At 43.5% G+C, this 23773-nt stretch overlaps 1 protein-coding gene across 2 annotated transcripts in view; it reads left to right on the top strand.

The window, feature by feature from the left end:
- The window catches only part of LOC307042570 (uncharacterized protein), a 29428-nt gene extending 13673 nt beyond the window's left edge, over window positions 1-15755 (top strand). Inside the window, exons 2-3 of one of the 2 annotated variants that reach the window (XR_013809161.1) lie at window positions 12513-12656; window positions 12744-15755. Coding sequence is in view for 1 of the 2 variants with exons in the window: in XM_079686543.1 (XP_079542669.1) it covers window positions 12460-12656; window positions 12744-12886 (340 nt within the window). In the remaining variant the exon portion in view is untranslated. Of the gene's footprint in view, window positions 1-12459; window positions 12657-12743 lie in introns of both variants that reach the window. The other variant, XM_079686543.1, reaches the window with a different exon arrangement.
- The last annotated feature ends 8018 nt before the right edge of the window (window positions 15756-23773 follow it).

Raw genomic sequence — 23773 nt, 5'->3', positions numbered from 1 at the left:
CATAAACAATTTAAAGGTCCCATGTCATGCTTTTCCGGTTATTACCTTCCCCTTGTGTGTTATGAAGGTTTTTATGCATGTAAACGGTCTGCAGAGTCAAAACCCTCAAAGTACACCCTGTAGCGAGTAAAACTCTAACACAGAAAATACCTCCTCAAAACGCCTCGTTGGAGATACGTCACTGTCCATTGATTCTTCCGGGTACCGCATGATGTCATGCGTTACCCGGAATCAAATGGACCAATCTGCGGAGCCGTTACGTTAAGCCCCCGCTGATTGGTCCAAATTGACCATTCCACGGACTTCCTCACACACACACAGTGCAGGCAGCTCTGCTGATTTCTCCTCCCTGGCTGCAGGCTGATAACAGACAGTTGGGATCGCGGCGATATTCTCTCTGCAGACTAGGGATGTTAAGATTCACCAATTCGCATCGGTGCACCGGCATAAACGTTCAAGATGTGAGTGCACCGGTTGAAAGAGTGCACATCGGCTACAGTTTGGGTTGAACTCGCAATGCATCGATTGTCGCGTCTCTTTGCATCAGAAAAACCCGTTAAAACCGATTCATTCATATTATCCACTCATCCACTCTTGTCAGCACTCTGCAGAGACGATCTTTGATCGCCACTACTGTGCACGAGAGCCGCGTGCACGCGTCACAGTTATCAACAAGCATGGAAGTCGAGGAGAAAGAGATACACAGTGCACCGAAAAATAAATATATGTTTGGCAACACTTCGGATTCTTCAAAAATGACGGACAACTTGATAAATCACAAGCAATTTGCAAACAATGCCGTGCCGCTATAAAATACACGAGCAGTACCACGAATTTAGCGACGCACCTAAAGAGGCGACATGGGTTGAATATTACGTCTGTGGCTGTCTCCCTATCTTCCTTGGATTCAGCTGAAGCTAACCCGGCTATCCCTGGCGGCAGCAAGACTGGTGAGCAGCAGCATATCACAACTATTTTTCATGCTCCGCTGGCTAACAGTTCTACCCGCTCCAAGGCAATAGCTGACGCCATCACCTTCTTTATCTGTAAAGATATCCAGCCGTGCAGTGTCACGGAGAATGAGGGCTTCCTACACCTCCTCCACATTTTGGAGCCCAGGTACCATGTACCAAATAGGAGGTTCTTTACCGAGAAACAAATCCCTGCTCTTTATGACAAAGTGAGAAGAGAGTTAGTTGAATCGCTGAGTAATGCCCAAAGAGTTGCAATTACAGTTGATGGCTGGACGTCTTGCGCCACTGACTCATATGTCACGGTCACAGCACACTATATTGATGACGAGTGGGTATTGCAAAACCATGTTCTGCAGACCAGAGTGTTCAAAGAAGCCCACACAGGAAATAATCTAGTAATGTTACTGCAAGAAGTTTGCCGCGAGTGGAAAATTGAAGACAAGAATCCAGCATTGTTCACAGATAATGCTAGAACTGGACTGGACTTTGATGGTCGCTACACATATCTCCAAGACCTCCTCCACTATGCCTCAGCACTGGATCCCCGCTTCAAAGACCTGGCTTTCCTGGATGACAATGAAACTAAGGACATGATATTCATGAAGATAACAGCAGAAGTGGTGAAGATGGATGGACAGGTAAGAATATACTACTCAATGGTCTCAACTACCCTGTGGCTTACTTAACTGACGCTTATTTGTTTAGTTTAAGGAAATCGAATAGCTCATCTGTGCTGATTATTGTCAGGCAGGGGATGGTGATACACTTAATGTTGTTCAACTCATATTCCTTAAGAAAAACCTGCAAGCCAGACATATGAGTTAAGCTCAGTGAGGTGTTATGTCAGTGAGAGTGGTTTTTATTTTTACAGCAGCCTATGACTGCCAATAATAGTTGAAATGTTATTAAGACCTATTTTTGAAAGGTTATTTGTATTCTTTATATGTTCACAATAGAAACCGCTGCTTTCTGCTCACTGGTGAGTTAGCCTACTGAATGAGTGTTATGTGCATCGCTCTGGCAGTTGTATGGCCATTGCTATAATGGTAATTGTTTTTTGCACATTGTTAATGCTGATCAATAAGGAATAAAACAAAATCCTCTTTCGTACCATTGAATTGTATCATTATTTTGCACCGTGTTGAATCACATCGTATCGCCCCGTATCGCATAATGTTGAATCAAATCGTATCGAACTGTATCGCAACAGGGGTGAATCGTATCGCATCGCCTGGTGTTTCAGATGTATCGTTAATGTATCGTATCGTGGCAATGTATCGAGATGCGCATCGCATCGGCCTCAGTGATGGAGATGCACATCCCTACTGCAGACCCATTCTCACAGCGTTTATCAACCTTTTTCTTACTCAATATCAAGCCACACTTATTGTTTTTACTTCGGCTGTGACTTTGTGTGTGCTCAGGATGAGTTTGGATGTGTTTCGCTGTGTATCGCTAAACAAGGAAACCACACCTCCACGGAGATCAGCGCGATTCACAATGTCCCGACCAATCAGAGCACACTGTGCTCACAGGGAGGGTGGGGGCTGGAGCTTTTGGAGCTACAACGAGCCGTTAAAGGCAGAGAGTGAAATTCAGTGAATACACGTAGTTTACAGAGATGCTGTATGAGAAACCAAAGTGAGTTTGGAAAATTGCACAATATAAATCTATTCTAGTAGACCTCAACAATGGAATTATGATCAGTGGAAATGGCCATGACATGGGACCTTTAAGCATTTGAGACTGAGGACTATATACAAAAACTTTAAAACAATGGCATTAGCAATACTTGCTATATATATATATATATATATATATATATATATATATATATGTATGGAAATATATATATAGACCTCATGAAAGACGACGCACAAAGTGAGGATACCTGGCCCGGAGAAAGCCCGGGGTCCCCTTCTGGAGCCAGGCCCAGAAGGAGGACTCGTCGGCGAGCGTCTGGTGGCCGGGCTTGCCACGGAGCCCGGCCGGGCACAGCCCGAAAAGGTGTTACCTGTTGGATCTGGTTGGGCTCACCTCTACGCACAGCGTCGGCTCTGGAACCTTACTTCTGGATAGGGGTTGGACTCTATACTTCTCCGGAATGCTCAAGGTGTGAGGCGCCGGGGGGATGTGGGGATACTCACAAGTCCCTGGTTGGGTGCTTCGTTGTTGGAGTTTACCCCTATGGCTGCGGGTTATGGGGGGGAAAACTCTGACTGTTGTGTGTGCTTATGCACCAAACAGCAGTTCAGAGTGTACGGCCTTCTTGGAGACCCTGGAAAGAGTCCTGTATGGGGCTCCTGAAGGGGACTCTTTAATCTTGCTGGGAGACTTCAACGCACATGCGGGCAATGATGGAGACACTTGGAGGGGCGTGATTGGGAGGAACCCTGATCTGAACCGGAGTGGTGGTTTGTTACTGGACTTCTGTGCTCGTCATGGATTGGCCATAACAAACACCATGTTCAAACATAAGGATGCTCATAAGTGTACGTGGTACCAGAGCACCCTAGGCAGAAGGTCCATGATCGATTTAGTTATCTTTTCATCGGACCTGAGGTCGTATATTTTGAACACTCGGGTAAAGAGAGGGGCGGAGTTGTCAACTGATCACCAACTGGTGGTGAGTTGGGTCGAGTGGCGGGGGAAGCCTCTGGATACACCTGGTAAGCCCAAACGTGTAGTTCGGGTGAACTGGGAACGTCTGGAGGAGGCCCAAGTTCAGGAGGCCTTCAACTCACACCTCCGGGGGAGCTTTTCGGGCATTCCTGTGGAGGTTGGGGACATTGAACCAGGGTGGTTGGTGTTCAAAGCCTCTATTGCCGAATCTGCGGCGGGGAGCTGTGGTCTCAAGGTCTTAGGTGCCTCAAGGGGCGGTAACCCTCGAACCTGCTGGTGGACACCGGTGGTCAGGGGAGCCGTCTGACTGAAGAAGGAGGCCTTCAGGGATTTTGTTATCCCGGGGGACTCCCGAGGCAGTTGCAAGGTACCGACAGGCCCGAAGGGCAGCAGCCTCAGCCGTGGCCGAGGCAAAGCAGCGGGTGTGGGAGAAGTTTGGAGAGGACATGGAAAAGGAATTTCTTGGCGGCACCAAAGTTGTTCTGGAAAACTGTCCGAAACCTCAGGAGGGGGAAGCAGTTCGGTGGACTAAGGATTGCACCACTGCTTTTTGCAGATGATGTGGTTCTAATGGCTTCATCGGTCTGCGACCTTCAGCACTCACTGGATCGGTTCGCAACCGAGATGAGGATCAGCACCTCCAAATCTGAGGCCATGGTTCTCAGCAGGAAACTGATGGTCTGTCCACTCCAAGTAGGGAATGAGTCCTTACCCCAAGTGAAGGAGTTCAAGTATCTCGGGGTCTTGTTCTCGAGTGAGGGAACAATGGAGCGTGAGATGGGCCGGAGAATCGGAGCAGCGGGAGCGGTACTGCAGTCGCTTTACCGCACCATTGTGACGAAAAGAGAGCTGAGCCAGAAGGCAAAGCTCTCTGTCTACCGGGCCATTTTCGTTCCTACCCTTACCTATGGTCATGAAGGATGAGTCATGACCGAAAGAACGAGATTGCGGATACAAGCGGCCGAGATGGGTTTTCTCCGCAGGGTGGCTGGTGTCTCCCTTAGGGATAAGGTGAGAAGTTCAGTCATCCGGGAGGGACTCGGAGTTGAACCACTCCTCCTTCGCATCGAAAGGAGCCAGTTGAGGTGGTTCAGGCACCTAGTTAGGATGCCACCTGGGCGCCTCCCTAGGGAGGTGTTCCAGGCATGTCCAGCTGGGAAGAGACCAAGGGGTAGACCTAGGACCAGATGGAGGGATTATATCTCTTCACTGGCCTGGGTGCGCCTTGGGATCCCCCAGTCAGAGCTGGTTGATGTGGCCAGGGAAAAGAAAGTTTGGGGCTCTCTGCTGGAACTGCTACCCCCGCGACCCGACCACGGATAAGCGGGAGAAGATGGATGGATGGATATAGATATAGATATATATATATATATATATATATATATATATAATATATGTGTAACGGTCTGATAAATGTTTATATTTGGATGTTCATTTGTGTGCATTTCTTATCAATTTACGATTTTGTAAATGTGAGTGTAATTAGACAATTGTAAAATGAAGAGTATTATCTGGATAACAAAATGTAGAATGGTTCACATTTGGGATGTGGTCGGTAAGTCACATGACCACAGTCAGATCAGAAGGCATTGCCATGGCAATGCATGCCGTTGGCATAATCTACAGGGTTCAAGAGGCGCACACGGTAAATGTTTCTCTTTTGTTGATATGTATGTTAATATTTAGTGTGTGCTTTGATTTAGCTAATGTGTTAGGTGTTACGATTGAATGTAAACTTTCAACTGTTCATTTCTTATAGTTTACATGTTGTCTTCGGAGAAAGAGAGCGAGAGGGAGAGAATAAAACTTCAAAAGACATCAGTATGTTTGTGGCCTTATATATTGGACCGGTGTAGCTACAATATGTATGTATCAGATGTTGAGTTAACCGAATATTTTCCGTCAATTATGGATTTTTTCTAACAATGACGGAAAAATCTGAAAGCAGTCCGTCATTTTGACAGATTAGAACACAACTCGGAACAGCGCCAAAATGTCCACCAGCGGCCCACATTATATTACATCGTTAGTGGCCAGGTAGACTGAGGGCGATCTACTGTACTCTACTGTAGTCTGTAACTATTATTTAGTCATTCACACCCCTGTCCAGTTGGTGGCGAGTGTGTGTATATTAAGTAGCTATTGTCTAGTCGGTAACACTTTGTATTAAGGTAGTCATTATAAAACACTTATTAATGCCTTATTCTACATGACCATATTCTACAAGTAATAAGCCATTAGTTGAGAGTTTTTCCTTAATAACCCTCTAATTAGTGCTTATTTATTGAAAGTAAGTAACTTATTGTACATGAGTTTTGGTCTTAATATGCTCTGCTCAATATGGGCCTAATAAGGCAGTAGTACCACAATAATAGTAATTTTCCCATAATAACACTTAACAAATATTATCTATTCTTATGTAACAACAAGACATGAAACCCTAAGTGTTAATTAAGTCTAAATAACAACAAATTAGGTATTTATATCCTAGAATATGTTCCCTATTTTAAAGTGAAGTCTTGTTCATAACCAATAAGCTAGTAGTTTGACTCTAATTAGGTATTTATATCTAAGAACTAGTAGTTTGACTCTAATTAGGTGTTTATATCTAAGAATATGTTCCCTATTTTAAAGTGAAGTCTTGTTCATCATAACCAATAAGCTTGACTCTAATTAGAGTTTGACTCTAATTGACCTGAACAGGTTCCCTATTCTAAAGTTGCCTCCTCTTCACAATTTGTAAATACATTATAGCACACAACTACTGAAATTAACCTCAACAATACATGAACAAAGTAGGCACACGTTGAAATATCTGTTTTATTAATGAACCACTAAAGAGAGGTTCAGACACATACAAAACATGTCAAGTTTCACCAAGGCTGAGAACACATAATGCAGCCTGCACTTTTTAATAAAAACAGATTTTTAACTGATTTTATGTATTTGTGATCACACTGTGTGACCTGCTTGTACGTACTTACACACTAGTTGTACTGTTCTCTCTATGTGTTATACTGTCTCAGTATGAACATAGATTAAACAGCCAGCCAAACTTTTTGAGAGCCAGGGAATGAGCAGCCATGCTCCTTTATTGACTTATTTGCAGTCCACTGAGATTCAAACGGAGTGAAACTATAAAAAAAGAAGTTACAAGGCACTTAATGATCTCATTCATGCAAGTTTAACATACACAGATTAACACATAGGACCGCTAAGTGTAAACAAGGTAAATATAGCTAATGCTAGCTGTGCAATAAGCATGTCTACAGGCTAGTATGGCTAACGCTAGCATGTATGCTAACGCTACCGTGTATGCTAACGCTAGCGCGAATGCTAACGCATTTTCTCATTGTGTTTAAACATCTCCAAATGTCATCACATAAACACAATACATGTTACTAATCCTTAAAGTGTAAGGCTTACTCTTACAGTCATTGCTTTCCGACAGACTTGACCCTTTTACTCTTCAGGTTGCATCATGGATGAATAATAAGAACTGGATACAGCGTGGGAGGCGGGGCCTCATTCATTCCTATGAGAGTTGCTCATTGGCGCATGATGATAAAATCGCCCAACTTTTGAGAGAGCGAAACGTCACAGTTTACCTGGCATGCCTGAGAAGTACCCGTATGTGCGCTCATAGCGCATGCTCAACTTTAACCAAAATGCTCGTTCACATCAAGAAAGTCAATTTGCGTACACGTAACAGCACAGCGCGTTCATGACAGCATGGTAATGATTTGTTATTATGATGGATTTGATATTAACGAGACGGCAGTTAGCAGCTAGCGGCTAGCTAGTAATTATGCTAATGTACACATAAATCGTTATGTACTTATATTATGCTGTAACAGTATCTAGTGATATCCAAGCAACAGAGCTTAATTTAGCATTAAATAATTATTGCACTGTATATATATATATATATATATATATATATATATATATATATATATATATATATATATATACAGTATATATATATATATATATATAGCCTATTAGGGCTGTCAAACGATTACACATTTTTATCAAATTAATTACAGCTTAAAAATTAATTAATCATGATTAATCACCATTCGAACTATGACCAAAATATGCCATTTCTTTATGTATATTGTTTAGGAATGGAAAGATAAATGAAAGAAGGCGGATATATCCATTTCACATACTCATGTTTATCATAACATTTTTCTGTGTGTCAAAATGAAAGACAGCCCACACACCTATCAATCATCAAACCGTGGGGTCTTAATTAATTACGTGTTGATTTTTATCAACGGGGGAGTACTTCAGGAAAGTCGACGGGGGAGGGGGGCTAGTGGGGACTTCGTGACCACAGAGTGTGAATGTTGTGATCAGCTGTTTTAGCGCAGTTCTCCAGTGAAGGGGAGGGGTCTCCCTCCGCAGCCGGTTGGCGTAGTTTTGGCACAATGCCGTTGTACAGCAGCCCTGTCTGTGCACACGGAGACCGACTCTGTCGTCCGGTGATCCAACCGCCTTCTGGAAAAGCTTCACAAGTACGTCGGTACGCAAATGCGCTTTGTGACACAAGTGACGGTACGCATTTCAGATTACGCACATAACCTGCGTACCAGTTATGTGCACCCCTGTACTACAGCAAAAGTATTCTCCGTCGGGACTTCCTGCAACAACACCACGCCGTTATCTTGATTCTGATTGGCCAGAAGACATTATCAAAGATTTTCCATTGAGAAGACGATCACTACATGACAAAAGTTTTCAAAACCGTTTCTGGTCTTCAGTGTTTCCAGACAAATGGCTACTGAAATCAATCTTACTAACTGCTGTCTGTGCAATTCTCGGCGCTGCCACTGGTGGGATGTGGGGCGGGTCATTCTGCACATGCGTTAAATGCGTTAAATATTTTAACGCAATTAATTCAAAAAATGAATTACCACCGTTAACGCAATAATTTTGACAGCATTAATATATCTTAGTGCAATAAGAAGCTACAGGGACGTTAATCTAACGTCGGTAATATTAACTTTATTTAATACAACATTTATGGTACAAGATTTAATCATACAGCCCATAGGCTAATAATTAATTACAGCAAACATGTGCAATATATCCATTATTACAGCTCCGTGGGATGGCAATAAGACGATATGGGTCCGTTCTTATTGTGCATCAGTGGGTAAAGATAAATGCAACTCACATTGGTTTCTCATACAGCATCTCTGTAAACTACGTGTATTCACTGAATTTCACTCTCTGCCTTTAACGGCTCTTTGTAGCTCCAATAGCTCCAGCCCCCACCCTCCCTGTGAGCACAGTGTGCTCTGATTGGTCGGGACCATGCTGAACACGTAACATGAACGTGCCGGGCGGCACGGTCCCGTGGGTTAGATGTGCGTTTATAATGCAGAGGGAAATAACTCTCAGAATAACGTTATTAGCACATTTTTACAACTTGAGGAACTAATGTTTTTTAATAAGGGCTATACAAGTGTTCATACTGGGTAGTTTATTTAGTTTTTTAAAAATTATCCAACGATTTACAGACCACTCTTTCCCCATGTAAGTCAATGGGAAAAAGTGTTTCCGGGCCTGGCAACCAAACGGAAGTGTAATACCTCCGTTTGGCCACCACAAATATTTTCATCTGAGTCCGGCGCGCTTCCTGGGGGCTTGGGTTGCATAGGGAAAATTAGTAGCAGTCTACTGCCATGCTATTCAGTTCACTTTCTCCTACTTCCTGTACCCGGTTTCCTGTAAAGAATTAAACAAATAAATAAAAACAAGGATAATTGTGTGTTATTGTTGAGTAAATAACAGTGTGTTATTTAGAAAGGAATAACAAATTAGAAGGAAAAAAAGATTGAAAAAAAAACAGGTTTTCAGTATTCTGAGGCTCTGAGCCCCATTTCTTTTCCTCATTGGCGGCAAAAAAAAGTCCAACATTATACGGTTTAAAATTAAAAACAATAACCATGGCTTGATATTGAGTAAGAACATGTTTTTATGAACCACAGCTTCCGGTCTTCCATGACCCGACTGGACAAAAAGACGTGCTGTAGGCACAAAACATACAAGCAATAGAAATACATTGCTTTATGAAATTGAACTACACGAAATGCCGTGAGACTGGGTTGGTTATTCAGACACAATTAACACTTATAGTTTCATTTCTTATGAAATAAATAGTTTGTTGTTAAGTGTTATTATGGGAGAATTACTATTCTTGTGGTACTAATGCCTTATTAGGCCCATATAGAGAACCGCAGTGACGCGTCGTAAAACCCGGAAGTAAACTTCTTCCGGTTCCTTCGCGAAAAACCAATGCAAACTCTCCATAGGATTTTGGAAAATAGCTCGAAATAAGGTCTGTGGTTGACACACATTTAAGAGAGGGATCACGTTTTGTTCAGCCGGATAATCTCCACATGTCAACCCTACTTTTATAATTTTTGAATCATAAATCTAGTCGCCAAAAGCGAAATGCTAACGTTATGCTATAAACGAACTACAAGCCAGTACAGCAGCAGGGACGCACGACTTCAACTTCATGCCAACTTAAGATCGTTTCAACTGACTTGCACTGAAACTGCACTTTGAACACTTTAAATATATTAACATTTTAAACTGTATACCCCGGTTATCTAGGCCCGTTTTGTTTAATGTATACCATGTTTATCTTGGCCCTTTTTTTTTTGTTTTATGTATACATGTCACACTGTGGGAAACGATATTTCAATATTTCTGGATGGATAACACATGTAGAATTTTTGACAATAAAGCTGAATTTGACGTGGAGTGCTTGCATATTTTAACAAAGCTTTTCATTTTAGCCACAATGAATTTAACTAGAAGTCATGGCTGTGTCAATTACCAGTCTGATATCGTTTTACAAAGATGACAAGAAGAGTGTAGATAGAGGAGAGAACCACTACAAGTCAGGACACGTTACAGTGCAGCCTAGATGAAGGTGTGCTTACCGGTGTTGTCAGGGCTAGCATGAGGGACAAGGTTTATAGTGTCGGTGAGTAGTGATACTGTAGCAAGAGTACCGTTAACCTAGAGTTAATTTATTCACATTAATTCCCATCAACAAATCAATTGTATGTGTCACATGAAATCTTTATTAGGCAAGTTTATTTATATAACACTTTTCAACACAAGGCAATTCAAAGTGCTTTACAAAAAATGAAAGACATTAAGAAAATGGCATTTAAAATCAGTCATTCAAAAGAAAAGCTAATAAAATAAACATTAAAAGAAAAAACACAGGGATAAAAGTTACAGTGCAATCTAAGATATGAATAGTTCAATTAAAAGCAGCGACAAAAAGAAAAGTCTTCAGCCTGGATGTAAAAGTAGTAAGAGTTGCAGCGGACCTGCAGGTTTCTGGGAGTTTGTTCCAGATATTTGGAGCATAATAGCTGTACGCTGCTTTACCATGTTTAGTTCTGACTCTGGGGACAGAAAGCTGACCAGTCCCTGAAGAAGCCAGTGTAAAGACTTCAGAACTGGAGCGATGTGATCCACTTTCTTAGTGTTGGTAAGGACTCGAGCAGCGGTGTTCTGAATCAGCTGCAGCTTTCTAATAGATTTTTTAGTGAGACCTGTGAAGACACCATTACAGTAGTCCAGTCTACTGAAGATAAAAGCATGGGCACGTTTTTCCAAATCCTGCTATGACATTAGTCTTTTAATCCTAGATATGTTCTTTAGGTGATAGTAAGCTGATTCAGTAACTGTTTTAATGTGACTGTTGAAACCAATAACTAATTTAACCCGCTCACAAGAGAGCCAACCTCCGAAGATCGTGACTGGCTGAGGGACAGACTCGGGGGCAGGTTTTCAGGAATTTCTTGGCTTCTCTCCCCCGAGCCAGAAGAGGAACACTACAGCTTGGAAACACTTACTGTTCCTGAAATTATCAAATCTGTTGGGCATCAGGGACCTGAGGCAATTGTGGCAAGCATGGCATTGTCTGAAGAGCAACAGAGGACAATTCAGGTGGCTACCACTGTTCAGCAAACCAACCCAAACTGGCATTTGTTCAGGAAAGGAAGGTTGACTGCCAGCAACTTTGGAGCTGTCCTGAGGTCAAAGCGTGTGACTGCTTCCTTTATTGCCAGGGTGCTAGGGCAACAACAGGCCCTTGATGGTGTTTTGTCTGTACAGTGGGAGACTATGAATGAATGTGAGGGCATCAGGGCATTCACCACTGCAACTCAGATGCAGGTCCATGACTCAGATTTGTGGCTCTCCCTATCAGGATTGTTGGGGGCATCTCCAGATGGTCTGGTAGGGTCTTCCGCTGTGCTGAAGGTAAAGTGTCCCTACGGAGCCAGGGAAATGACAATTAGTGAAGCATTGCAAATCAAGGCCTTCTGTGTCAGTAAGGAAGGAGAAACATTCAGCCTGCGTGAGGAACATCCTTACTGGCACCAAGTGCAAGGTCAGCTTCACCTTACTGCAAGGAAGAAGAAATAAAAAAATTGTGAATTGTTTTTAATTTACATTTACTCGCCTTTGCAATGTTGTGGTTGTTAGTGTTAGGTTTCCTGTCAGCTCGTCTGTTGGGAAGATATAAAATATTAGATTCATGGAAGTCACACCGTCACATATAAGAGCATTAACACATACAGTACATAGACTAAAACAAAACATCTCAAGATATAACCTTGCACTTTGATAAGTCTCGTGAACATTTTCACTATTTTGACATTTTTATAGATGAAAATTGAACTAAAGAAATAAATGGTAGATTAATCCATATTGAAAATAGGTGTCAGCTGCTACACTAATTATAATAGTTATATTTCTTAATTAATTAAGATAAGATATTACTGTATTGATCCCAATTTGGGAAATGTTTGTGTTGCAGCTGTCACAGTCCAAACTGTGTCCCTGTTTGTTCCCCTGTGTGTGTGTGTGGAGAGGGTGTGGTGTCCCTTGCAGGCAGCAGCCTAATTGCTCTCACCTGGCCGTCCGACTCAGCTGTCCCTCATCATCTAATCAGGACACAGCTTATCTACTCCAGTCTCCCAGCAACTCACCGCCAGATTGTTTTCTACACCAGTGGTATTACATCCTCCTGGCTGCCCATTCAGTTATCCTGTCTGCGTGTAAATCCGTACTCTTTGTAACTAGTTTCTCTTGTGTTTCCAGTGCAATCCCTCGGCCATCATCCACCAGATCTTCCAGCCAACATGCCTGCTTCTTCCTGCATCCTACCTGCCTGCCTGGTAATCAGTCCAGCCTCTCACTGCCTACCTCCACTCCGGACCTCCATAATCACCAAACCTGCCTGAGTCTCCGAAACAATAAACCATTTAAACATCTTCAGTCATTGCCTGCGTCTGGGTCCTGTTTAAAACATAATCCTAACAGCAGCAGCATAACAAGAAAAACAAAATATAAATTATTATATATACAAAAGTATGTGAGGGATGGAATATTAAATTGAATATAAATGTAAAATGTACATGTGATTTTACGTCCAAGAGAAGCTATGGAGCAGAGAGTTCTCTGCCAGCCAGAGGTGATTTGTTATTAATTCAATATGTCAAACTGATTTCCCTGACTACAATCTTTAGTTACATGGTGAAACGTTATGTTGCTTGTACTAATTAGACTTATCATATAAGCCACACAGGTTTTAATAGGATGTATTCATTATCTTTACTTATGTTGCGGTATTTTCAGCAGCGCCATCTCTAAAACGGCGATACAGTCACTACCCATTATTTACATTTCACCGTGACATGGACAAAAATGTAACGTCAGCTTATCTCATGGCACGAATCCAGACCCTCCTTTGGAAAACATTTGCCGGGAAACGATAGGACAAGCACGTTTCATGCGAAGACCTGTGGCTGCAACCCGGAGCAAAGCAACAAACCATTGCGTAGCTAACTAGTAGCGCTAGCTTTAGCTAACGTTAGCTAACGAAACGAACTGCCAAGTAAAATTGGAAAACACTGGCAATTAATTATTCTATAATTTGTAAAACTACGGTGTTAAAAACGACAATTTCAAAAATACAGATTCTAATCAGGTCAGATATAGATATGCAGATACTAAAGATAGGCAGGTACTTGCTTTCAAGCAGAACACAGGGGAAAACAAACTTAGCGGGAGTGTTTACGTGTTCGGCGTAATGACGTACAACGGCCTCGATAATTTCTGTAGTCCTATTCAGCCATTCGGTAACAACCATCGTTTTTCAGACACGTAAACTCTTCAAAAATCCCCAGTGGGGCCACTGCTGATGTATTTAATGTCGTAGAACAAAACATGATTTATCTCTTAAATTTGTGTCAACCACAGACCTTATTTCGAGCTATTTTCCAAAACCCTATGGAAAAAATGCATTGCTTTTTGAGGAAGGAACCGGAAGTGCTAAAAATGCTAACTTACTTCCGGGTTTTACGACGCATCACTGCGGTTCTCTATTGAGCAGAGCATATTAAGACCTTACTTGCAATAAATAAGCACTAATTAGAGGGTTATTGAGGAAAAACTCTCAACTAATGGCTTATTACTTAATTGTAGAATATGGTCATGTAGAATAAAGCATTAATAAGTGTTTTATAATGACTAATAAAGAGCCAATATACTGCTAATATGCATGTTAATTAACAACTAGTTGATGGTTAATTTGTGTACCTTAATATAAATTGTTACCGTCTAGTCTTGTTTTTGAACTCGTTGATTACCTCGTTGTTTAACCGGCTTTAGCAATTGCAAAACGTCACGGCAGCTGATCGTCCGAAGCTTTTTTAATAAGCCCAGTAATTGTGATGGTGTGGATAAACGAGGTGTAAAAAGAGGGATTGATGCGGTGGATGATGAAGGACAAGCCAGTAAGACTAAAACTGACAACGTTCAGCCAGCGGCAGAGGGGAAAGCAAGTGGCAAGGAGTTCAAGCGGGAGTACCGGGTTCAGTGGGAGCAAGAGTTTAAGTGGCTGAGGAGGGAAGATGGCAAAATGTTCTGCGACATCTGTAGAAAAGCTAAGATGAGTAACGGATTTGTCCGAGGGTGCACAACGATGCATAGATCAGCGTTCAGGCTAGGCTACAGCAAGTCAATTGAGTTGTTCTTGTAAATGTTTTGTTCATATTTTGATTGTAATTGTCTCATTTAAAACGATGGCATTGTTCATATTTGCCTGTTTAGGCACAGTGGTCGCAGTGTTTTTAGCGGCCTCTGCCCCCCTCTGCTGTGCTGTCAGTGAAGGAAAAAATAAATCATTCATGTTCGTGTTGACATGAAAAGTGACCACACGGTCGGTGTCTCTGTTCATCTTTTTTTTTCTGCAAGTTCTGTATGAATCATAAAAAAAAAATGAATGGATGAACATTTGCTGCTCAGTACCCAAACATAAATATTAAATATGTCTCATCTCATCATTAAAACATGAAAAATAAAATGACGGGTAATAATGGATTATGACGGAAATGTTACGATCCTGTTCGTCAAAAGGACGGACAACGAAAAAGTCTAACGCAACCACTGTTATGTATATATATATATTACAGAACAACGGTATAATCAACAGTAAACATAATAATAACAACTTCAATTTATATAGCGCCTTTCGTAACCTCAAGGTCGCTTTACAAAGAAACATACAAGGACAAGACATAAAAAAATAAAAAATGCTTTAAAAAATCCTGAGGAATAATCATAGGGTTTGTGAAACAAAGCACATGGTGTAGTCCCAAACGATAGCTGAGGATTCTGGGTAGTGTAGTGTCTTCTGCCATCTTAAACTCCGAAAAAATATTTGTTTCTCCGAATCGAAGGGGAAAAATACAAAAGCATTGTACACAATGTAAACCAATCACTGTCTTGTAATTAACAAGGATAATCTGGTGTTTTTGAGTTGATGAGTAGTGCAGATATCACTGTACAGTAAAATCAATCGACAGTAAAGAGAATACTTACTTCCGGGTGTAAAATCCTCGGTTATCCAATGGGAATGGACGCTCACATTGCCTTTAAATGCCGCCGACATGGACCGATGCGGTGCTTCCCTGAGCGTCAAATACCGCCGCCGATGGGAATACATTGCAAACAGTTGAAAGCTCTTTGCCTCCGTTTATGAAGCTGAAGGAGACTCGGCGCGTCACAACTGTACGCCATAGGACCCTGACCAAGCCTCGCTGCTGGACGTTCAGGGAGTGAGACTGTGTTGCTGCTGCAGCACCTCTTTTCGCCCTCTGTCTGAAACCAGCACGTATAATGTGTTGGAGCACTAGCCAATAAAAGCGTGAGTGTTACATAGTGATGTCACTATGTTACGGAACAAAACCAAGGAGTCCAATGGAGGCGTTCCAGGCCTCTTTAAGCTCATAGAACACTCTAAAACATCACTCATCATTGTGGACCATGAATGTTTTACAAAAGTCTCCTTACGTCTCCCCCAAATGTTGAAGTGCCACGACTTGAAAAAATGTTCAACCTTCAATTTAATTTAAATTAAATAAAAGTATAAGGTTATATTTGGTCTGTAACATACCCTTTTTAGTATGTGCTGTATATTTGTAGCATCTAATGGAGATCCAATGAAAAATAAAGGTAGAAAAAATCTCAGTAGATAGGAAAATGAAATTAAAACAGCTGTATATATAAGTGTTGTTCAAGAGTATTGAAATATGCTTTACTGTTTAACATAAAAGAGCCACATTTCTGTAGACTGCTTCTATGACATAGTCGGTGGTCAATGACAATCAAATGGAAATGAGGAATGAGGACAGGAAAGCAGATATTACCCCAGTCCTTATGGTGTGCTGTCCTAATTGTAGCTCTCGTCCACCTCTGAATGGACATGAAAATTACTTATCAACTGTCAGGGGTAAATTACGGATGATGAATGTGTTATAGCTCTTGTATACTTCTATCCTCCGTCCATGTTGATATTACACCCTTCTGCTGAGTAAATGTCCACAAAAACCCAAGATGCCTCACACACTGAAATTAGGGGATTATTATGCTGGAGGAACAGCGAGGCAGTATTGGGAGGTGATTTTCTGTTGAAAGATGACAGCAAAAATACTTTGAGTTCTGACTGAGGCCGGTGTCATCACAAACAACTGACATGGGATATACTTGGGATCCTGATAAGACTGCCAGACATGTAATTCCTCTGTCATCATTATCAGAGCCATCTCTGATTCAACAGCTCCAATTTGACTTGCAGTTTGGCGGAGAGATTAATAAATACTAAACACAAATCACATCTCTACATTCCTGGATATCATGTTCAGTCCGTCACTGTGACAGCTCAGCGAGGAGCCTCTTTATGTTTTGAAGGACTTACGTGTCCGTACATCCTTGGATATTTCAAAGTGAACCACAGTCGTGAAAGAACCCCTTTTTGTGTTCTCAGCTATATTATCATTCTCAGCCATCAAGAATTATTTAATTTGTCCTCACCACTTACACTAACCCCATCCTTAAAAGTGTTAAAGGTCCCATGTCATGCTTTTCCGGTTATTACCGGTCCCCTTGTGTGTTATGAAGGTTTTTATGCATGTAAACGGTCTACAGAGTCACAAACCCTCAAAGTACACCCTGTAGCGGGTAAAACTCTAACACAGAAAATACCTGTCTATGCTGCCCCTGAACGCCTTGTTGGAGATTTCTCTTTTTCCATTTTTTTCTTCCCGGGTATGGTGACATGAACATACCCACACTCTCTCAGCGGTGGGGGGGGGGGTGCTAGTGGAGCCATGATTCAGGTGAATCATTGTGAAGACATGGTGAAGACTCAGACTCAGGCTCGTGGTGAAGACTCAGGCTCATGGTGAAGACATAGTGAAGACTCAGACTCAGGCTCATGGTGAAGACATGGTGAAGACTCAGACTCAGGCTCGTGGTGAAGACTCAGGTTCATGGTGAAGACATGATGAAGACTCAGGCTCATGATGAAGACTTAGGCTCATGGTGAAGACATGATGAAGACTCAGACTCATGGCGAAGACATGATGAAGACTCAGGCTCATGGTGAAGACATGATGAAGGCTCAGGCTCATGGTGAAGACATGATGAAGACTCAGGCTCATGATGAAGACTCAGGCTCATGATGAAGACTCAGACTCATGATGAAGACTCAGGCTTATGGTGAAGACATGATGAAGACTCAGGCTCATGGTGAAGACATGATGAAGACTCAGGCTCATGATGAAGACTCAGGCTTATGGTGAAGACATGATGAAGACTCAGGCTCATGATGAAGACTAAGGCTCATGATGAAGACTCAGGCTCATGGTGAAGACATGATGAAGACTCAGGCTCATGATGAAGACTAAGGCTCATGATGAAGACTCAGGCTCATGGTGAAGACATGATGAAGACTCAGGCTCATGGTGAAGACATGATGAAGACTCAGACTCATGATGAAGACTCAGGCTCATGATGAAGACTCAGGATCATGGTGAAGACATGATGAAGGCTCAGGCTCATGATGAAGACTCAGGCTCGTGGTGAAGACTAAGGCTCATGATGAATACTCAGGCTCATGGTGAAGACATGATGAAGGCTCAGGCTCAGGGTGAAGACATGATGAAGACTCAGGCTCATGGTGAATACATGGTGAAGACTCAGGCTCATGGTGAAGACTCAGGCTCATGATGAAGACTCAGACTCATGATGAAGACTCAGGCTCATGATGAAGACTCAGGCTCATGATGAATACTCAGGCTCATGGTGAAGACATGATGAAGGCTCAGGCTCATGGTGAAGACATGATGAAGACTCAGGCTCATGGTGAAGACTCAGGCTCATGATGAAGACTCAGACTCATGATGAAGACTCAGACTCATGATGAAGACTCAGGCTCATGATGAACACTCAGGCTCATGATGAAGACTCAGGCTCATGGTGAAGACATGATGAAGACTCAACTCAGGCTCATGATGAAGACTCAGGCTCATAATGAAGACTCAGGCTCATGGTGAAGACATGATGAAGGCTCAGGCTCATGGTGAAGACATGATGAAGACTCAGGCTCATGGTGGAGACATGATGAAGACTCAGACTCATGATGATGAATCAGGCTCATGATGAAGACTCAGACTCATGATGAAGACTCAGGCTCATGTGAAGACATGATGAAGACTCAGGCTCATGATGAAGACTCAGGCTCATGGTGAAGACATGATGAAGACTCAACTCAGGCTCATGATGAAGACTCAGGCTCATGATGAAGACTCAGGCTCATGGTGAAGACATGATGAAGGCTCAGGCTCATGGTGAAGACATGATGAAGACTCAGACTCATGATGAAGAATCAGGCTCATGATGAAGACTCAGACTCATGATGAAGACTCAGGCTCATGTGAAGACATGATGAAGACTCAGGCTCATGATGAAGACTCAGGTTCATGGTGAAGACATGATGAAGACTCAGGCTCATGATGAAGACATGATGAAGACTCAGACTCAAGGTGAAGACATGATGAAGACTCAGACTCACGGTGAAGACATGATGAAGACTCAGGCTCATGATGAAGACATGATGAAGACTCAGGCTCATGATGAAGACATGATGAAGTCTCAGGCTCATGGTGAAGATATGATGAAGACTGAGGCTCCTGATGAAGACTCAGACTCATGGTGAAGACATGATGAAGACTCAGTCCGGAAATCATCACTGGAAACCTTGTTGTTATTGTGACGGCTCCAGAGCCTGGGTCCTGTGAGTGTGTTGCAGGTCCTGCGATGGGGTGGAGCTGAAGAGGCCAATCAGCGGGATCGGGGACACCTGGCCGGAGCCGAGGTGCTATTTAAGCCCAGCTGCCCGGAGTCACATGGCCGTCAGTACTCTCTCCAAGGCGGCTGCAAAAAGACTCCCTCCGTGATCCTTTCTCATCGTCCATCCTCATCGTCCATCCTCTCCTGTTTTTGGTGTTGCAAATAAAGTGCCGTCATTTTTGGAAACTTTGAGCGTGTCTTTTTGAACTTTCCTGTTGCGGCCAAAGGGCCGGTCGTAATAACTGGGGGCTCGTCTATCGTGAGTACGGAACCGAGAGATAGTTGGGTTGGTGTGGCGTTAGCTGTACCTGAGTTAGCCTGTGTTCGTGGCTAATTGGTAGCCTGAGTTTATTTTGGGGGAGAAGCTGGGAGCAGTATCGCCCATATGACTGTTACGTCATATGTTGGGGATTCCCTCGGATGACAGTGACATATGTGGCCTTATATGGTGTTGTATATGCGCTATTTTGGGAATGCGTATGGTCCCGGGTTTGAGTGTATGGAGGAGGTTTGTGTTTGTCCGTTAACTGTGATCTGTTCTCTTAGATATTTGCTGAAACCTAGGAGGTAGTGGTCCCGCCTGTGTGTACAATACCTGTAGGAGTGTTTCCCCTTGTAGGTTCAAGAGGCGTTTCCCCTTTGGGTTTCGTCTGGGGGGGCCTTGATAGTGTTGGGGTACGGCGGTTAGAGCTTCACTTTCCCTTTTCCCTAAACTTGCTCGGGAGCACTTCCGTGGGTCAGGGGAGATGCCGGTTACCTGGTCGCCTCTCTCGGTACAGCGGGCTTTAAGTGCATAAATACCCACCGCTACGCCTCATGAAGACTAGGGAGGGAGTTTTCTAAGTTGTTGGTTAGGAACTCAGCTAGTGGGGCTACTCATTCCTACTGTGTGCACAGGTGGGCTAAGAAATTGCATTTCCTCTCTAAAAATAGCAGTTGTCGTATAAATATGGAGGATATTGTGGGGGCGTTTGTTGCGACACCGTATGAAAGGTTTTTGGATCAGTGCACAGGAACACTTGGTGAAAATAGCTGAGTTTTATGATTATGAGGTTGGTGATAAGAGATTAAAAGAGTCAGTAAAGGCGAATTTAAGGGCTTGTTTGCTAAAAAATAATGTGTTTGCCACTGTAGTGGATGCTCCTTTCTCCAAGCGCACAGTGCACTTACCTCTGCCTGAAATAACGGGTCAGAGTGCCGTGTTGAATTTTGAGCAGCAGAAGGAGTTGCTCAAATTATGCAAAGAGTTGGAGACGGAAAAGGAGTTGGCCATGGAGAAGATGCGACAGGGCATTGAGCTGGAAAGAGCGGTGTCTGTGGAAAAATTTAGGCAGGAAACTGAGCAGGCAAAGTTGGAGTTGCAGAGGGAGAAACTGGTATTGGTTAGATAGGGCAGAATAGCGGCTGATGTCCTGTTTTCTGATGATCCAGCTAGTCAAAGCAGGACCCCAAGGAGGTCAGTGGATGAAATAAATGATTTGAGGCTGGTGCCCAGGTTTAATGAAAAGGATCCAGAATTTTTTTTTGCGATGTTTGAGCGTCTTGCTGTTGTAAGGGGGTGGTCTGAGGCCACTCGTGTGTTATTATTACAGTGTGTGTTAACCGGGAGGGCTCAGGAGGCTTATTCGTCTTTAAGTGGCAGGGACTATTTGTGTTACGAGTTAGTAAAATCTGCCGTTCTCAAGGCTTATGAGCTGGTGCCTGAAGCTTATCGTCAGAGGTTTAGGAATTGGAAGAGAGGTGATCAATCTCACCTCGAGTTTGCTCGGGATATTTCCACCCATTTTGATCGCTGGTGTGCGGCAACTGACGTTAATTCTCATGGGGCGTTGAGGGATCTCGTCATTCTGGAGCAATTTAAAAATTCTGTACCGGAGCACATTGCAGTTTATACCAGTGAGCACGCAGTCAGGACAGCTGCTGAAGCTGCTGCGTTAGCAGATGACTATGTTTTGACACACGTTGGTGAAGGTGCTGCCGTACAAGGCAGTCACAGAGGAAATTCCTCCGGTAAGGGAGCGTGGTCTGGTCGTCCATTGAGATCTGCTGGGCAAGAGAGAGGGTATGGACGTGTTGCACGTTAGCCTGACAATGTGTGTCATTACTGTCATGAGCAAGGGCACTGGAGAAAAGACTGCTATGCATTTAGGGCTAAAGCTGAGCAGGAAGGGACTAGTGGTAGTCCCATGCAGGCCAGCAATGTTCGTGGCACCTGTCGCTGAGCAGATGACTGGGCGTTTAGACAGTGAGTTGAAACCGCAGGGATCTAGCCCAGAACTGCAGTCTTATTTGCCTTTCATGACTGAAGGTTTTGTTTCTCTGGTGGGGAGCGATGAGAAGGTGCGGGTGAAGATATTACGCGACACCGGATCATTTGATTCGTTCATTTTAGCATCTGTCTTACTGTTCTCAGAGGATACATACTTGGGGTTGTTCGTTCCGACACTTGGAATGGGGTTAAATGTTCTTCAGGTGCCTCTCCATAAAATTATGCTGGTTTCAGATCTGTTCAAGGGTGAGGTGGCGGTTGGTGTGCGGCCGGCTCTGCCCGTAGATGGGGTTACCATGGTGCTGGGTAATGACATAGCGGGGAGTCGGGTGTGGGCTGGTGGGGCACCTCCTGCTATCGTGGCGCCAGTGTCCCGGGTTGGCAGTGGTAAGCCTGAGGTGTTGACAGCGTGCGCTGCGACAAGTGCAATGAAGCGCGTGCAGACGGGAAAAATCAGTAACACCCCACATCGGCATTGTATGCCATGTGTTGATGTTCCCTGGTCTGGTTCTCACGGTGAGTCTCTGAAGAGTCGGATGGAGGGTGTTCTTCCTGGTGTGGGGGTGAAGGGTCGTGCTCACGGGTGTTGGCTTCGGGAGAATATTCGGATGGGATACTGGGTACCTCAGTGGGAGCATTTTGCGGGTGAACCTCTTTACCAAGTTGGGGGGCATTCCAGGTTCTGTGGCATGGCGAAAAAGAAAAAGAGGAAAAAAACACATGTAACACGCTAATCAGCTGAACTATTCAGTGTTGTTTTCTCTCTGAAAGTGGTGTTGTGGGCACTATGTTTTCGTTAAGGTGGTTGATTTGGGTGCCAGGGTTCTGTTGGGGACCCTGACTTTATGGGGGTAGCTGTGACGGCCCCAGAGCCTGGGGCCTGTGAGTGTGTTGCAGGTCCTACGATGGGGTGGAGCTGAAGAGGCCAATCAGTGGGATCGGGGACACCTGGCTGGAGCCGAGGTGCTATTTAAGACCAGCTGCCCTGAGTCACATGGCCGTCAGTACTCTCTCCAAGGCGGCTGCAGAAGGACTCCCTCCGTGATCCTTTCTCATCGTCCATTCTCTCCTGTTTTTGGTGTTGCAAATAAAGTGCCGTGATTTTTGGAAACTTTGAGCGTCACTTTTTGAACTTTCCTGTTGCGGCCAACGGGCCGGTCGTAACATTTTCATGGTGAAGTCATCAGAGGCGCGGGAAGGTATTTTGAGTGGGGGTGCTGAGGTGCTGGACTCCAGTGAACACTATTACGGGCACTATAGAGCACGCACAAAAAAACTCCCCACACGCAAACACACAGTAAACCCGCGACTGTTACAATGAAGGCTCGATAATCAGCTCACGGCATATAGGCAGGGCTAAAGTGCTATTTTTTACGAGTGGGGAGCGGACCTCACCTCCTCCAGGGGGGTTCGGGGGGATGCTCCCCCGGGAAGATTTTTTTTAAATATTGAAGTTAAAAGCATCAATCTGGTGCACTTTGAGAGCAACATTAAGAGATCTATGGATACATCTCTCAACACCCAGATGAAACACAACTATAAGCAGATGTTCTTTTTCTTTATGGATATTTTACAAATCACTCCCCTTTCAAACTGTATTCTTGTTTTACTGCCATATAGTATTTCATAATTGTTTTACCTTTATTCTCTTATTTTTTTTTATAACTATAATGATCATATGAAGGTGTGCCGCGGAAATAATCTTTTGAATATTTTTTTACCAAACCGTTTGAGACCCATTGAGATAACTTAGACTAAAGTTAACTATCTAAACACTCAGAGTCCTTTAGCTCACCTGAGCCTCTCAGTCTGAGAGGAGAGCTCTCCTCCAGCTTGTTGTGGAACAAACAGCTCCGTATGTCCGTTAGTGCAGCTAGCTAACCGAATGCTAACAACACGGTTGCTGCTGCTGCCGCCCGTCCCTCTCTCTCTCTCCCTCTCTCACACACACTAAATGCGCTATTTCCGCACACACACAGAGCCGCGAGCTTGAATGACACAAGACACTTTTATTTCCATCCAACTCTCTGATTGGTCTGGTGTCTTGCCTCTGTTGCATTCACTGAACACGGGAAATCACAGTCCTGCCATCCTTTCTAGTGTCTTGATGAGGTTCAGGTAAAGCACGGTTAATGTATTATATTATTGAGGTAGAATTGTCCGGGGC

This window comes from Notothenia rossii, assembly GCF_949606895.1.
Source record: "Notothenia rossii genome assembly, chromosome: 6".
Classification (NCBI taxonomy): domain Eukaryota; kingdom Metazoa; phylum Chordata; class Actinopteri; order Perciformes; family Nototheniidae; genus Notothenia; species Notothenia rossii.
This window is presented reverse-complemented; position numbering and strand designations above follow the sequence as displayed.